General features: G+C 41.3%; 1 protein-coding gene across 1 annotated transcript in view; it reads right to left on the bottom strand.

Moving 5' to 3' along the window:
- Positions 1-742: 742 nt before the first annotated feature.
- Positions 743-18,246, bottom strand: part of BVES (blood vessel epicardial substance) — a 47,140-nt gene continuing 29,636 nt past the window's right edge. Inside the window, exons 7-8 of the mRNA XM_049771236.1 lie at positions 3,982-4,155; positions 743-1,892 (exon numbers count right to left, since the gene is read on the bottom strand). Of these exons, the coding sequence (XP_049627193.1) occupies positions 1,768-1,892; positions 3,982-4,155 (299 nt within the window). The 3' untranslated portion in view covers positions 743-1,767. The remainder of the gene's footprint in view (positions 1,893-3,981; positions 4,156-18,246) is intronic.

An 18,246-nucleotide genomic window follows, 5' to 3' on the forward strand; every position in this document is an offset into this window, starting at 1 on the left:
AAGGTCTTAGAAATGGCACCTTTAGGTTTTAATTTTTTAATTTGTATCACATCCAGCAGTGTTTAGGGACGACACCTGGTGGGCTTTGGGGACGGAGCCCTGATTCGCTGTATGCAAGGTTAATGCCTTACCCTCTGTACTATTTCTTGAGCAACTAAGTGAAACTGTAACATAACCAAAAGTGAGTCTAGGAACAACATCCTTTTATTCAACACCCACTTTGTTTTTCTCATCAGTAAAATCAATAAGAAAATGATATGGAATGAAACCAAAACCTGCTATTGCTTGTTTATTTGTATTCTTTAACAGAAAACACCCATAGGCCATAGCTGCTATTTGAGGGCTCACCTGAGAAGGACTTCATCTGGAACTTTCCTTGGCTATTTAACATAACTGAGCAACTCAATATTGATCATGGTGAAGGAAATAAAATAAATAACATAACATAACATAACATAACTATTAATATAACAGAGCGACTCAATATTGGTCATGGTGAAGGAAATAAAATAAACATTGAAATGCTATGTTGGAATGTAGCACAGTCCAGAGTTTCACAGCCCAGGTCAATTAATGATGAAACTAACATATTTTCCATCAGCCAAATAGCACTATTTCCTACAATACAATTCTAGTAGCACAGAGATCTAAATGCCCTCTTACTTACCTGGGCTTAGCGATCAAAGTCTGTGCTCTAACTTGGGACACTTGGTACATCTCAAAAGACAGAGACAATGAAGTATTAGGGGGAAACCTAAAATTCCAGAACTTGAACCACAGACTGAAACTGCTTTCTCATTCTCTTTATTGTGACTCCCACATAGTATCTGGAATCTCCTATCCTTCCCACCCTAAATGTTTCTCATCTTGACAGTGCAGAACCCTGAGGCTTAGAGTCACAGGTGAGATGAAGGTTGGCATAGGCCTCTGAATTGCTTCCACCTGTCTTTCCATTCCTAGGTTTAAGACCAATTTATAAAGTGCATAATAGAAGGGCTATGTCAACAGAGGCTTGATCAATTTTATTTATTGTTAAACTTCTACATAGATATGAGTAATGTAAATCAGTGGTTGAGGAGAGGATGGAAAAAAATAAACATCAACCAGATACCATTGTTCTTTTAAGACTTTCCACCCAAAAAGTCAACTGAAAATCTGCCAGAGACTGTGCTTTAATAGATCTCAAACTGCATCAATTTCAAATGGGCATTTTTGTCGAAACATTGACAACCCCATTGCCATGGTGGAGAAATTGTGAAGAAAATGAACAACTTGAAAATAAGTGCAAGCATTTTCCATAACAGAGAACTAACTTTGGGGGTGGAGTATATTTGTGGTCACAACTGGTGGGGTGTAGGGTTTACTCCTAGTTTTGTGCTCAGGACTCATTGCTGGTGGTGTTCAAGGTACTGTATGTGGTACTGGGATTAAACAAGGTCAGCTGCACGCAAAGCAAGCACCTTACCCACTTCTGTACTCTCTCTCCAGCTCCAGGACTAGATATTTTTACATTAAATTTATAATATAGCTAGAAAATATTGTGACCCAATAGATATCAAAATAGAAGTAGGCTTAGTAAGAAGCCTCAGTAAAACACTTAAAAAGCTGACCACTAACAAGGAGAGCTTAAGTAACATTCGCATTTTTGCAGCATTCTCACGTTTCTGTCCAGAAATGTAGTCAATCTGAACATACTAACAACCTGACATTCATAAAATAATGGCTGTACTTTTCAAGATCTCTTCAACTCATCTTGATATCTTGATATCAAGACAACTGATGAATTTTAAATGTATTTGAAGACACTGGTTCAAAGACCTCATCATCATCTTCCACCCCTTCTTCTATTGGCTTCATCTTGGCAGAGACATGCTGGTGTGGGGATGACACATCTGTGGGATGACACAGAGGAAAACTGCTGACTGTGAAGCTTGCCCAGAGACAGCCCTTGCCCTAACCTGGCATTTCCCACCAAGAATTAGAAACCAGTGAAAGGGATTCTTGTTATGAGATAAGGAACAAGTTCTTCTTACATATGTTTGGTTGAAAGTCCCTGTGAGTTGGTTTGGTTTGGTTTTGTGGGCACACCCAGTGGTGCTCAGGGGACAATATGGTATGCTGAGATAGAACCTGAGTCAGCTTTGCATAAAGCAAGAACCTTACCCACTGTACTACTTCTCTGTGCCCCCACCATGAATTGTTTAATGTCTATGTGAGATCAGAATGTGTGTTTCGACATTACTATCGTTCATGGAAACCCAAGTCCCTTAAAAAGCAGAATGAAAGCCTCTTTAGGAAGAGCAGTTCTATCTTAAAACTGGAAAACTCAATCCCATCAGTGGCACCACTTTAAATAACAATTCTTGTTATTAAATGTTTAAGTCCTTCCTGGATTGACATGGAATAAACAGAGAGAAAGAGGGGACAGGAGGAGCCAACATAAAGAAGGCAGAGCCTAATGCAGGAAATATATACCTCACAGCATTTGGACTGTTTGGGTGCCATTTAACCCAAGGGACTATTCAGTCCTTTACCATTCAGTCCCTTACCATCCACGCATCCAAAAAAGTTTATTGAGCATTTTCTATGTAATGAATACCATGTTTGATATGAAGTAGAAATTTCCTGTATGTGCCCAATGAGTTTACATGACAACATCAACAACAAGGCCCCACCCCAAGATTTTTCCATTCCAGGTCTGGATTTTCTCTGGTAAGGTTCATATCACTTTCACCCACATCACTCTCCTGTGCTCCCTGTCCTTTAGCAGGGTCCAGGGAGTACTCAGTCTGTACATGTTGAGCTGAGACCAGTGGAAAGTCTGAGGTGGAAGGACAATTCTGACTCAAACACCTTTGTACTGCCAGTGGCTCACACTTGGATGTGGCTAGTGATGGAAATTAATGTCAATGTGTTAAATACAATTGATCCTTGAACAGCCATAATTTTGAACTGCAGGGACTTACTTAGGCAGAGATTTTTCTTGGACACTGCTGATGTAAACTTACAGATTCAATACACACTAGTGAGTATGTTTTCTCATCCGGATTCTTTCCTTTATAACATTTTATTTCCTCTATTGAAATTGCAAGAATATAGTATATAATGCAGACAAAATATATATGGATTGACAGTTTATAATTATTGGTAAGATTTCAGGCCCAAAGCAGGCTTTTGGTACTTGAGTTATTGAATAAAAGTCTTTTGGTACTTGAGTTATTGAATAAAAGTATCAGCCATACGTTAGGAGGTCAGAGCTCCTAATCTAGTCATAGTTCAAAGGTCAAATTATTGGCTAATTAGCAAAAAAGGAACAGAAGGAACCCATGAAGACCAAAGTAAATCAACTACAAGATATTCCCTGTACTGGATCAAGGTCAGCAGCAGCCAGTAGGGCCATCAGCACCTGCAGCAGTGATCTGAGGGTCAGACTCAGGAAACATGTTCAAGCTCAGATCTGCTCTGCTATGTCCTCACTATGTGCCCTGCACTCTTTAACCAAACCTCATGAGGCCTCAGTTTACCTGTAGATAGGAGCTGCTCACATTACCTGTGCAACAGGCTACTGGGAAGATGATTGTGCTAGTTTAAGGTGCTGAGCCAAGCCCACAGTGTTCTTTGTGATCAAGTACCATACTTCTTGGATGAATACTCGTAGCCAAGGTCATTACTAAACAAACTGGACTTCGGTGCAGCTAATGTGTCTGGGATATCTCAAAACAGGCATTCACATTTACACATTAACAATTAATCTGGATACTTAATTTCCTAAAAGATAAGCCCTGATGAAAATTGCATGTGATACAATTTAATTTGGTTCCCAGGCACTGCATGGTACCCCTGAGCACGGCAGTGAGCAGCTCCTCAGCACAAGGCCAGGAATACCCTCAGCATCTCTGGCTGTGACCTACCCTCCTCCATCTGTACCAACAACAATGCAAAGGAAAGAAGCTTCTGTTAGAGGTTGGTAAAATAGCTCACGTGGTAGGGCACATTCCTGGCATGTGCAAGGCCCCAAGTTCGATCCCCAGAAGTGCCTGGATCCCCAAGCACCACCAGGTGTAGCCCTGGTGATCCCTGAGAACTGCTCCATTGGGTCTGAGCACCAAAGCATCAGGCTCGTATCACCAGGCTGAGCACTGCTGGAGGTGGCCCCTGTTTAAAAAAAGAAAGAAAGAAAAGGTCCAAATACAGATACATATTTATGTCCCAGAGCAGTCTAATAGAATTTTGCAGGCAAAGGGGTATTGTTTGCCTGTTTCCCACAGGCAACACCAACCACAGTAACTACAACCTCTTAATTCCCATGTCTGCAGAAATGGCAATAATAATAATACTGTGTGATCTTGGGCAAGCTACTTCATTCATTTCTTTGTGCAACAATTCCCCTCTCTGTCAAACAGGAATAATAAGAATAATGCAATCTGCTTGACTTAAGTAGAAAAGGCAAAAATAGCTGTAAAATCCTTAAATTAGGCGCTAGAGAGCTAGTACAGGAGTTGAGGCACCTGTCTTGTTTATGGAGGGCCTCAGTTTAATCCCTGGAACTACACATGATTCCTTGAGTACAGCTGGATTTAGTTCTCAGGCTGTTAAGCCCTTTGGGGGTGGCGCTGGTAATCCCCATGCCACAGGCCTGAGCAGCACCACATCCTTAGGCCCTCATAATGAATCAAGAGAGGTTTCTCTATTTTCTAAACTGTACCGAGTGCAGTAAAAAACAAAACAAAAAAACAAAACAAACAAACAAAAAAAAAAACAAATAGCCATAGCTTCCAGCATATATCTCACCTCAAGATATAATTGTGTCTCATAATATTAATCTCAGCAGAGTATCTGTAATCAGTTAAACTTTTAGAACAAACAGAATGGCCTGTCTGAGAGCATTAAACCAAATCAATACTGTGAAGTATCCAGATGTAACTGAACAAAATGCAAAACAGTAACACATGCTTTCTTTTTATCAGGAAAATAGGACCAACTTGTTACGTTACACCTTATTTTACCTCAAACAAAGACCATCCCTGGTTCTTTTGTATGTTTGTTTACAACTTGGATTTACCCCAAAACAGAGATTATTTTACTTGTAAATGTGATTGGGTGGCTCAGGATAGTCTGAGTTATCTTTCCTACTGCCCTGCCCAGGGGTGGTCTCTGTACTCAATAAAAACGGACAGTTCTGGCAGGTAGTGGGTGCTCCATATGAGGTAGAAAACTGCCAAGTTATACGTGTTTTAACCTCAACCTGGTTTGGATTATTTCATGCTTGACCCTGATTCAGACTCATACACCTGGGGTTGGAGATACAGCATGGGGGTGATTTTACAGCAATTGATCTCCAGAGTTAAAGTCCATCTATTCAAGCAAGGCTAACATTCTACAATTCTCTGAGTTTCACATTGTATTATTGTTTATCCAACCTCCCAGCTACCTCTAAGATCGTGCAGTTTTCCAATGAGATGTGAGGACAGGCACCAGCAAGGCTAGAAATGACCACCCAACAACTTTCAGTTTCTCTGTCAAGGAACTTCTGTCCCCACTCGTTTATCCAAGGTTTATCATGACTATACAGCAGTAAAGCAATAGAGTGAGGTCTGAGAAAGTATAGGAGTTAAGTCATTTTCCTTGCACACAACCAATGAGGTTGTATCTCTGGTACTACATGTGGTTCCCAGAGTACCACAGAGTCTGGAGTAATTCCTGAGTATCACTGATCATGCAGGACCCTGGGATTCATGAACAAAACCACCACCACCACCACCACCAGCAGCAGCAGCAGCAGAATGGCAGGAACCATCACAATTTGCCCCACCCAGACTCTTTCCCCTTCTAGTCTCCTAAAGTCAACCCATCTTTCCCTTCTTCTGTTATTCTCTCCAGCAGGAAATCTCTGCATTCCCCCTCCTTATAATCAAATTCTTCCCATCCCTCAGGGTGGAGTCTAGAGTCCTTTTCCTGGGTCTTCTTCCTTTGCCTCTCCTTGAGAGCAAGTCTGGTCTTTAGTAAACAACTACAGTTCTTGGGCCTTCTGCAGTACATTAAATGTGCTTGCCAGGACCTGTTGGAAAACAAGCCCTGAGTGGGTGGTTGCTGCTGTCTCCTTCCTCCAAATTACGAGTTGATCCTCAAGACATGGGAGAAACATAGAACACTGCTTTTCATTCCCGAGGTATCATGCTCTGTCTTGCCAGGGTCAAGTCCTGTGCCACCACTTCCCTCAGGAGTAGGCAGGTCACAGGAAAAGCCTGCTGGAAGAAGATACTCCCCTCACTCTCTTCCACATCATGTACTCTGAAGGTCAGCACCCTGGTTTGAAGCTGCAAACAGCATGAACAGCGCACTGCCACTCAAGCAAATGCCAGCACATCACCCCTTAGGAAGTTATTTTTTTTCCACCTCACCCTCCCTTAGGAAGTTTTTATCCGTCTGCCAAAGGCCTCCTTACACATGACAAGGTGCCACAGCAGGAAAATGAAAATGAGCTGGACATCGCCACTGGCTACCTGATTCCTGGGGAACTCAACACACTCTCCAGAGCAGCTTATCCTCTGTAACCACATCTGTCTTGTAACTTCTCCATCTACTCAGAAGTTGAAACACAGATAGTCTGGGTGAGAAGAGGGTGGCTGCTGTGGCCAAGTCCCTTTCTCACAGCATGAAAACCCTAGCAATGGAAATCACATACAGGCAGAAGCCAGGTGGACCTAACGGCCTAGAAATACTGACTTTTTTCCTACTCCAAAATCTTGAGCTTCATTTTTATTTTTTGTTTTATCAGGTTTTGTGGCTGACTCAGAACCCACAAATCTCCCCTGTCTAGTGCCTACAACTAACGTGCCTCATTGCTCTCTGGCCCCTGGGAGCTCTGCTGGCAGGCACAGAAACTCACACTGCTCGTAACTGCCAGAAGCCACCTGCTCAGCCCTTAAAAAGAAACTGGAGCCACAGAAAGTGCCTTCTTTTTGTACTATTCTCAGTTAACTGGCCTGCTGAACTCTGAGCACCAGCGCACCTGTCCTAGCTGGGAATCGACATTGTCAGAGTGAGAAGAGACAGCTGGGAGGCACACACTGTTCAATGGGCCCTAGAGCCAGTGTGGTACAACTTTTGCCATGAGACTGAGAGGTATCCTCACCGGCGACTGACTCAATGCTCCTCACTATGCTGCTAGAAATCATTTCCTCATTGAACAAATTCAAACTCAAATTGGAATGTCGGGAGTAAAGGACACATACTTTGTATGCTGGAGTCCTAGGTTCAATTCTACCACATATTCCCTGAGAACTACCAGGAATGATCCCTGAGCAATAGATTGGGAGTAGCCTTCAAGCACTCCAAGTGTAGATGAAAAAGAAAAAAAACCCTTTTACAAACCTGGAGTGTGGTGGAAAAAGAGAAAACGAATATTCTGCTTATATCTTACATTTCACAAGTTGAACATTAATAAGTGTTTCCTCTAAGTTTGTCTGGTTTTCGATTAAATTTTTGCTCTGAAGCACCATGAGAAATGTGTCTAAAGGTCTAATCCTTTATTTAGATATGGAAACTTGAGGAGAGAAGAAATTGAGTGTATCTCTAGGAAGTGCTTTTCCAAATGACTTTACCTCCTCAAGTACATTACCATGAGGTTCATGCATGGCCTCAGTGTAATGCTTTACTTTTCACTTTGCAGAAGAGCAAGTCATTCCTTAGTTTAGATTTTTCCAGGAAACTTATTCCTTAATTTATTTTTTCTTCCTAGTCTTCTAGTCACACCTACTTGTGCTAAGGGCCAACTCCTGGCTCTGCACTTAGGGATCATTTCTGGTGGAGCTCAGGGACATACAAGGTATTGGGATCAAACCGAGGTCAGCTGTGTGCAAGCCAAGTGCTCTACCTTGGCTCCTACTACCTCTCTAATCCCAGGAATATTCATTCTTACCCGTGTTTAAAACTACTTCTGTTGTTGATAGGTAGAACTGTTTAACTATATCCTCTGGTATGTATAGTACTCTAGGAGAGACCGTTAGTTATACATTTGATCTATAAGCAATAATCCCTCCAATTAACTGGGCTGCCAATTAACAGAGATGATGAGCAAAGTACCTAAAAACAAAAACAAATTTCTCAAACTGGACAGCAACCCAGAGGAACTGTTGGAATGCCTGAATTACTGTGTGTGTGTGTGTGTGTGTGTGTGTGTGTGTGTGTGTGTGTGTGTGTGTGTGAACCCTTCTCGCTTCTCATTTCACCAGGTGTCAAAAAATCTTGCACTCAGGCTGGAGTGACAGTGCAGTGAATAGGATATTTGTCTCATTAGCAGCTGACCAGGATTTGACCCTGGTGCCCTTTATAGTTTCTTGAGCAGCGCGAGGGTCCTCAAACTTTTTAAACAGGGTGCCAGTTTACTGTCCCTTAGATCATTGGAGGGCCAGACTATAGTAAAAACAAAAATTATGAACAAATTCCTATGCACAGTGCATATATCTTATTTTGAAGTGAAGAAACAAAATGGGAACAAATACAATATGTGGCCCACAGGCCCTACGAGCCTGTCAGGAGTGATCCCAGAGTGCAGAGCCAAGAGAAAGCCCTAACACAGCCAGATATGGCCCTACACAAAATAAAGAAAACATATCTTGTACCTCAAAGAGAACCCAACATCCCTTCCAGGGATTCCAGTGTACAGGTTTGGCTCTGAGGACCTACCTCCCTCTCTCCCAAAGACTGCCACCTTCAAGTGAGAGTGAAAACGATAGCCCTAGCTACAAACCTGAAGTAAGAGGAACAAGCAAAAGCACTAGAAACTCGGGTAGGGCATTTGCCTTGGTCTCTCGAACCCTGCCAGGAGTGATCTGAGCTTAGAGCTAAGAGTAACACCTAAACACCAACAGATGTGGCCTATTAAAAAACACAAAATCTTGCAAATTCAGAAACCTAGTTTGGGTTGAATCCCTGGCACTAGAGTTCCACTTGAGCAATGTCAAGTGTTTACTCCGGAACAGAGAGCCAGGAAAATCCATAAGCAGCCCCCTCAAAAAAAGAATTTTGGGGTGGCAACATACACAACACTGACGGGGGGGGGGGGAAATCCCTCTTAGACCCACCCCAAAAAGCAGACTTGCTCGGGTGATGCACTGCATCTGGCTCAAGTGTTGCTCTGTGCATAAGCCAGTAGAGCTTGGGAGTGTGGCTATGCTTGGGATTCAATCCTGGACCTACTGCATTCACAAGGTCTGTGCTACTTTGAGCTATCATAGGCCCCAAGAAACACAGTTTTTTTTTTAAAAAAAAAAAAAGCTAACAAAATATCACTTTTGTTTAGTATCCAATATGACTAAAGTTGGAAGATATTTTTCTTCTCTCTGTTAACGTCAATGTAATTTTTTTCCTAGACTTGTCAAAATGTTCTTATTTTTTTATTATGTTTAGCCATCTGGCCAACTACTTTAGCACATAATTAAAAACCTTACAGGGGTTTTGAATTTTAATTAGATTATACAGCTGCTGCTGAATGGAGCTGAGGAAGGATTTCATGGCCTCTTTGCTAGAAAGGATTATGGTCCCTTTCCTGGTTTTGCCTATTTATATCTTAAGTATTTTTTCATGCAGTATTTCACTGATAGCTCAAAGATACTTGGGAAAATAGCTCAAAGAGGGCTGAGCACATGTTGGGGAGATAGAGCAAAGGGCTGAGCACATGCTTCACATGCAGGAGACCTACATTTGCTTCTCCAAACTACATGGTCTCTCAAGAATTCTGGGAGTGACCAAGCACAGAACTAGGAGTATTCCATGAGATCTGCCAGGTGTGGCCCCAAAGCAAACAAAAGAAAAAGCAGGTACAGGTTATTAATCTTTGATTATCTTAAAGCTAAAAAAAAAAAGGGTAGATACAAGATAGTTAGGAGGGAGAAAAGGGAAAGAAGAACAAAGAGTAGCATTGAAAATGCTATAGATGATGGGGCCGGAGAGATAGCATTTGCCTTTCATGCAGAAGGACGGTGGTTTGAATCCCATATGGTCCCCTGTGCCTGCCAGGGGCAATTTCTGAGCATCGAGCCAGGATCACTGCGCACTGCCGGGTGTGACCCAAAAACCAAAAAGCAAACAAAGAAATGCTATAGATAGCTATAGATGTGGCCGGAGTGGTGGCACAGTGGTAGGGCATTTGCAGCACACACAGTTGACCTAGGAAGGACTGCAGTTTGATCCCCCAGCATCCCATATGGACCCCCCATGCCAGGAGCAATTTTTGAGTGCATAGCCAAGAGTAACCCCTGAACATCATAGGGTGTGACCCAAAAAACCAAAACCAAAAAAAAAAAAAAAGCTATAGAGAGGTAGCTCAACATTTTAGAGTTGTGCTTTCACACAAGACATCAGGGTTTGATACCTGACACTGTATGGCATCTCGAATACCACCTGGAGTAACCCAAGCAAAGAGCTTAGGACCTATGAAACTCACACACCCAAGAAAAAAATTTTGGTACATAAGTAGTTCATCTTTAGTTTTCTTTATAGCCTAAGTAAACATTTCAAGTTTAATTCTAATCCAAACAGGGGAACTGTTACTACTCATTAAAGGTAAATATGCTATTCACTTTAAAAATTGTAAAAATATTAATGAAATTACTGCTTGAATAAGAAATGGAGGCTTAGGTAGATTTTACTATTACAAAGGTAAATAATAAGGAAATGAAAACTAGTGATTCTTTCTATCTTGACCAAAAGGGAGAGTGACGGTTCCAGTGTATTAAGTTAAGTTAGAAGAGTACCTTTCAGTGGCTAAATCAATCAATAATATTGTTTAGTACTCAAGACAAAAATGATTCCCAAGTGTGGGGCCGGAGAAATAGCACAGCAGTAGGACGTGCTTGCCTTGCATGTGGCTGACCCAGGATGGACCCCGGTTCAATTCCCAGCATCCAATATAGTCCCCTGAACCTGCCAGGAGAAATCCCTCAGCACCTCTTGGCGTGACCCCAAAACAAAACAAAAACAAACAAACAAACAAAATGATTCCCAAGTGAACTGCTCTTAGAAAGCAATTAGGTCAGAGGGGAGCACTCTTTTTATTTTTCTTTCCCATTTCCCGCACAGTCTTTTTATTAAAATAATTTATTCTTTTTTTAAAGTTTTGATTCAGAGACTAAAAATGTAGAAACTGGGACCGGAGAAATAGCATGGAGGTAAGCCATTTGCCTTGCATGCACAAGGATGATGGTTTGAATCCTGGCATCACATATGGTTCCCCGAGCCTGCCAAGAGCGATTTCTGAGTACAGAGCCAGGAGTAACCCCTGAATGCTGCTGGGTGTGACCAAAAACAAAAGAAAAAAAAAGAATAAAAGAAAAAGTAGAAACTATGGACTGCTTTTACTTATCTTTTCTAGCTGTTAACAGCTGTGAGAATAGAGGCCATCTAATGGACTAGTGAGGATGGGGTCTTTATCACAGCTCTTACAATGCTTACTGTGCCTATGCAAAAAAAAAAAAAAGTGGAGAGAATGCCAAACCCTGCTACCCCAGCACCCCTTCTTTTTCTTGTTTTGTTTTGATTTGTTAGTTTTGGACTTTATTTTCCTTCTCTTTTTTCTCCACTTTTCTCTTCCCTTTTCACTCCTGTGATTATTATTTGGCAATTTTTTTTTCTTTTCTTATTAACCGGATGCATTTTTTTTCTTTTTTTCTTTCCTTTTTTGGTAGTTGCTACCAAATTTTTTCTTCCTTTTTTTCTTATCCTTTTTTATCTCAAATGACAACAGAATAGATAATCTACAACAAGCTGTAAAGTGGAGACCAGTTACACTAGTACTCTGGGGGGAAAAGGGAAGGAGATATGAAATGCATGCTGGGAACAGGGGTGGAGGGAGGACAACACTGGTGGTGGGAATGCTCCTCATTCATTGTCACTATGTACCATAAATAATTCTGTGAAGAAAAAAAAAAGATCTTACAATCTCCTATGAACATGACACATTCATCAGTCTTAATGGCCAACACAATCTCTGCCATGCTGGGTGGGTGTGGAGAGCAAATGAACTGCTGTGAGCGCAGTCAGTAAGTGTTGGTTGCATTGCAGGCTGAATGTCTTCACCTAAGTTTACATTCCCACATGGTTATACTCTTGTTTTTCACTCAATGGCTCTTCAGAGGGGAATGAAATACAAACTGAGTTGAAGAGATTATTCATGAAAAAAAACTTAAGACACTAAGAATGCTCTCATTGGCATGTTCTATCATCCCAGGCAAAACTGTATTGATAGACTGAGAGTAATTCATGTCAGATATGTGTTTGGTCTTTGCAAGACAAGAACACTAACTTGCAAAAACCAGACACATATCTGACATGATTCAAGCCAACCTATTTAAAGCAGACTTGTACTACTTGATCTCCTGAAATTAATATATTATCCAGAGCAAAAACCTGTTTCAAAGATTTTTTTCTCAGCAAGAAATATCTCTAAATATATCATAGTATCTTTAAAAACATTATAACCTTTAATCATAACTTCTGAAAAAGTACACTAACATATTTTGAAAAGGTATTCCAACATTACCTCAAAATCTTAAAAACAAATAGATTGCTTAATTTGAATACAATTAACTCAAGTTCTGCAAGCTTGATTTATTTATATTTTCTTTTCTTTTTTATTTTTTTTTGGTTTTTGGGCCACACCCGGCAGTGCTCAGGGGTTACTCCTGGCTGTCTGCTCAGAAATAGCTCCTGGCAGGCACGGGGGACCATATGGGACACCGGGATTCGAACCAACCACCTTTGGTCCTGGATCGGCTGCTTGCAAGGCAAATGCTGCTGTGCTATCTCTCCAGGCCCTATTTATTTATATTTTCTTTGTGGGGAAATAGTTGGCAGTGCTTTGGAGCTACTCCTGGGGAAATACTTCATCAGCCCAGTGATGCAACTATCTCCTCCACTTAAAATTCTGCAACTTTCAAGAAAACAGAATTTGTCTTTCTGTTGCCATGACAACGCCTGTGTCAAGCAAGACTGATCAGTGATGGAACAGGCAAGTATAAGTAGTGTGTGTGTGTGTGTGTGTGTGTGTGTGTGTGTGTGTGTGTGTGTGTGTGTGTGTGTGTTCACCACTGAAAACTAAATCTCATAAGGAAGGAGAGGTGACTACAGGCAAGCTACCATAGTGGTAGATCAGAGAAAAACAAGCTTATATCCTGAGACAGGTATTAAACACTTCTCACATGTCTGGCTATCATGTCTCCTCTTGTCTTCCTGTCTCAACATCAGAGGTTCAAAATTGCAGTTCAAATAATTGAAGCAACAAGAAGGTAAAAAGAATTTAATTAAATGATGAGCTACTGAATAAACAGAAGTTTTTATTTTTTCAGGCTCATTATTTCATTTTCTCTCCTTCAAATGATCATTGAAATGAAATAAAGGGTTCCTCTGTACTAAAGAATAGAGATCCTGCCTTGAGTTTAGTATCAGGGGACATGTGTCAAAATAAAACCAGCATAAGAAATGGGATCTGTAGAAATTTTATTGAAATAGTTCATGTAGCATTTCCCTTTACCTTTTTTATTTGAGGGCCACACCCAAAGGTGTCCAGAGCTTACTTATTACTCTGTAATCAGGGATACTCCTGATGATCTTAGGGAACAATATGAGATGCCAGAGAGAGAACCTGGTTATTTGCAAGGGATTACCTTCTGAGCTATCTGCCTGGTCCCTTTATGCTTTCTTGAACAGATTGTTTGTTTACAGGCTCTGTACTATTGAGATCTTGAAAGTAGTCAATAGAATCTATATAAAGCTCTAGACCTACCTATTAGCAAATAAATGTGATTTCTAGATATTTCAGACTTAAATTTGTATTTAAGAATCATTGTTTTACAGGACCAACCGAAAAAATCTCTCAAAACAAAATTACAGAAATACAGACACACAAAGGGAGATGGAAGGTGAGTCTAAAGATTGAAAGAGACTTTAGAGGGATCACAATGATGTTTTTAGGACTAGTGCATATACTTTACAAACTGAGATTCCTTGAGCATCATCAGAAGCAACTTCTGAGTAGAACATGTTGGAAGTAATTAACCCCTGAGCATCATTTAATATGGCTCCCAAAACATGCAAAGAACAAAACAAGAGATTGTGATAAATACAGTGGATACATGCTGATCTCAGTAATTCTGGGAATTACTTACATATATTATACTGTTTTGTTTTTGGACCACACTCTGCTGTGCTCAAGGTTTACTCCTAGCTCTGTGCTCAGAAATTGCAAGGCAAGTAACTTTCCCACTGTTCTACCTCTCTGACACCAGGCTCTATGCATTTTCATGTCTAAATATATTTTTCTATTTGATACATCACTAGATAAAATTGTGTGAAAATATTATATGCATTTAATTTTTATAAAGCAGCAGTGCTTATTATTTAATAACTACTTTGACTCTTGAACAAACTGGGCCCACTTATAGGAAGACTGTTTTACATGGGCTCTTCACTCACAAACTCAACCAACACAGGGGTCAGGGCTGAATCCAGGATTTGCAACCTGTGCATATTAAAAGGGTTGACTTTCATAAATCATAAATGGTTTTTTGGCTAGGAGTGTACCCTAGATTGTTCAAGGGTACATGAGGCAAAGTGGGAGCTAATCAAAAGTTAATGAAGGAAAAAGAAAAACTGCTAGATATTTTAAGTGCTTCCATGTAAAACCCCTACACAAAGGTTTTTGTTTTTACTGAACTGGAAATGAATCACTCTCTAAAAACCTATTTTCAGCAATCGGTTATACTGAAGGAATAAGGAGATGAAAGGTATCTCTAGAGAAATTGCTAGAGAGAAAAAAAAAAGACTCTGAGAAAGCTCTACCTGCTTATCAGGTCCCTGGGGACTCCTTTGGAAAGTGCAGAGCATAATAGCTTCTAAAAAAATCTCATAGCAGGGGGCCGGAGAGATAGCATGGAGGTAAGGCATTTGCCTTTCATGTAGGAGGTCATCGGTTCGAATCCCGGTGCCCCATATGGTCCTCCATGCCTGCCAGGAGCAATTTCTGAGCCTGGAGCCAGGAATAACCCCTGAGCACTGCCGGGTGTGACCCAAAAACCACACACACACACACAAAAATCTCATAGCAATGGTCAAACAGTATTCCTTCCTTCCTTCCTTCCTTCCTTCCTTCCTTCCTTCCTTCCTTCCTTCCTTCCTTCCTTCCTTCCTTCCTTCCTTCCTTCCTTCCTTCCTTCCTCCTCCCTCCATCCAACCCTCCCTCCTTCCTTCCTTCTTCCCCTTTCCCTCCCTCCTTCCTTCTTCCCTTTTCCCTCCTTCCTTTCTTCCTTCCTCTCTCCCTCCCTCCTTCCTACTTCCCTCCCTCCTCTCTTCCTTCTTCCTTCCCTCCATCCTCCTTCCCTCTTTCCCTCTTTCCTCCCTTCCTTCTTCCCCTTTTTCCTCCCTTCCTTCTTCTTTCCCTCCATCCTACTTCCCTCCTTCCCTCTTTCCTCCCTTCCTTCTTCTTTCCCTCCATCCTACTTCCCTCCCTCCCTCCCTCCCTCCTTCCTTCCTTCCTTCCTTCCTTCCTTCCTTCCTTCCTTCCTTCCTTCCTTCCTTCCTTCCTTCCTTCCTTCCTTCCTTCCTTCCTTCTTCCTTCCTTCTTTTTAAAAATTCCTTTAGGAAGGCTGGAGAGACAGTACAGTGGATGACGCTCTTGCCTTGTATACAGCAAATCATGATAGGACTTGTCACCACATACAGTCATCAAGCACTGCTAAGGGTCATTCCAGAGCAGAAGACCAGTAGTAGCTCCTGAGCACTGCTGGGTATGCTTCCACCTCATACTCTCACATACTATAACCACCACAAAACCCAAGCACAGGCTGTGATCTCAAGAAAGAGCACTAAGAAGTGTATGCAGCATCTCCCAAAGTAGCTTTTTCTACACCAGTGTTCTCCTCTGTCAAGTGAATCCTGTGCCTGTAGGTGTCTCATGGGTCTCTGCACCTGCAGAGTCCAAGAGGCTTGTTCTGCTTCTACATGCAGTGCTATGTGCCTACAATTGACTTTGCCAGTACTGTCTTCCCTCTATCATAAGAACACAGTGCCTGGGACAGCAATTCCACCCTTAGTGGTGTGAGGAGCACATACCCTGTTAATGCCACCCCTTCTAGCAAAAGTTAGTTTACCCTCCTATCCACAGAGCTTGCTGGGAGCTGAGGCAGTGGTTGCCTCCATCTGCACTCCAGGAGCACAGAATAGTCGCCTAGTCCCTTATTTTAGGAACCTTACATTTTCTAAGTTCAACCACATGCTCTAACAGTGATAAATTTCTTTCTTTTTTTTTTTTTTTCTTTTTAGCCTAACAGTTTCTTGGGATTGGTTTCCCAGTCTCTGCTTTAGCAGGACTGTTATTGTAATATGGGAGACATAGAGGACAGGTTGGTGGTGAGATATGGAGAAAATGGACATCAAAACCATGGAAGTTAACACAACTATAGGGTCACAGTGATAGTACAGCAGGTAGGGTGCTTGCCTTGCATGTGACCAATATAGGTTCAATCCCTGATACTCTATATTGTCTCCTGAGTTAGCCAGGTATAATTCCTGGATGTAGAGTCAGGAGTAACTCCTGAGCACTGAGACAAACAAAACCCTACTACTATAAATATGTGACCTAAAACAAAAGCCCCACTACTGTAACCATGTGATATAAAACAAATAATAAATAACAGCCCATTCTATATAAACGGTTTTGCATAAATGTTATTTTGCCCACAAAAGAATTGCATTTGATTAAAACAAACTATAGAAAAATAAAACTGATATCAAGAAAATGGAAATCATCTACAAATCATCTACAAATTACATGTTCTTGTTATATTTTTTTGGGGGGTGTCACACCCTGATGTGCTCAGGGATTACTTATGGCTCTATGCTCAGAAATCGCTCCTGGCAGGCTCGGGGGACCATATGGGATGCCAGGATTCAAACCACCATCCTTCAGCATGCAAGGCAAATGCCCTACCTCCATGCTATCTCCCTGGCCCCCAAAACACTGATTTTGTTTTTATTTTTTCTGTTTGTTTGTTTGTTTGTTTGGGGGCATCACATCCAGCAGTGTTCAGGAGTTACTCCTGGTTCTGCACTCAGAAATCGCTTCTGGTAGGCTTGGGGATTCGAACCATTGTCCTTCTGCATGCAAGGCAAATGTCTTACCTCCATGCTATCTCTCCGGCCCGTTCTTGTTATATCTTAAGCCAGTCACATAACTAGAAAACAAATCCCAAACCAACTAAAAAGCCATTCTATAAGAAAAACAATACACATATTGAGTGGTAAGCCCCCTTTGATAACCTTTTTTTTTTTTTGGTGTTTGGTTTTTGGGTCACACCTGGCAGCGCTCAGGGACTACTCCTGGCTCTATGCTCAGAAATCATTCCTGGCAGGCTCGGGGGACCATATGGGATGCCGGGATTCGAACCACTGTCCTTCAGCATCTAAGGTAAATGCCCTACCACTGTGCTATCTCTCCAGTCCCTGCTAACCTTTCTTATCATAGTAATCACAATACATAAAAATAGATCATTTGAAAATATTTGATTACCACACAGTGGATTCAGCAAAGCAGATAATGTATCAGAAAGCTAGTTGACTGCAGAATTTAGTCAAATTCATACTTTCCAAAAATTTCCTCAAAAAATCAAAGCACTTCTAACTTCTAATTTATGTTGCTCCTAAAATATCCTTTGGGTTTACAATGCATTTCTCTGCTTATACTTTGCATTGGAGAACTCACACAGGCTATAAGGCTTTTAAATTCACAAGAGTTTCCTGACTATACCACATTTAAGAATCTAATTCAAAGTCTTCTAAAGCAGTGTTGTTTAACCTTTTTACACTTTCAGACCAGAACCTGTCTCCACAGACAGAAACCACTCTACCATTCTTCACCATGCAATCTCCCCACCATAGTGATACTCAGGGGCTTTCATCCATTTTACTATTTTTCCCCTTGTTTTCTTGGGGGGCCATACACAGAAGTGTTGAAGGCTTTCTCCTTGCTCTGTACATAGGAATTCTTCCTAGTAGGACTTGTGCACCATTTTTGCTCTGATGATTGAATCCAGGTCTGCTGCATGCAAGTTAATGCAAAGCACCTTACCCACATTCCCATATCTGTGGCCCATGTCTCTATCCTTTCTATACCTTCAGTCCAGTACCTGTCAAACACCTCTGGTCTAAAGCATTCAAAGTCACAAGACTTATTTGCGTAAGCATTTATCATTG

Source organism: Suncus etruscus, chromosome 4 (genome assembly GCF_024139225.1).
Source record: "Suncus etruscus isolate mSunEtr1 chromosome 4, mSunEtr1.pri.cur, whole genome shotgun sequence".
NCBI classification, from domain to species: domain Eukaryota; kingdom Metazoa; phylum Chordata; class Mammalia; order Eulipotyphla; family Soricidae; genus Suncus; species Suncus etruscus.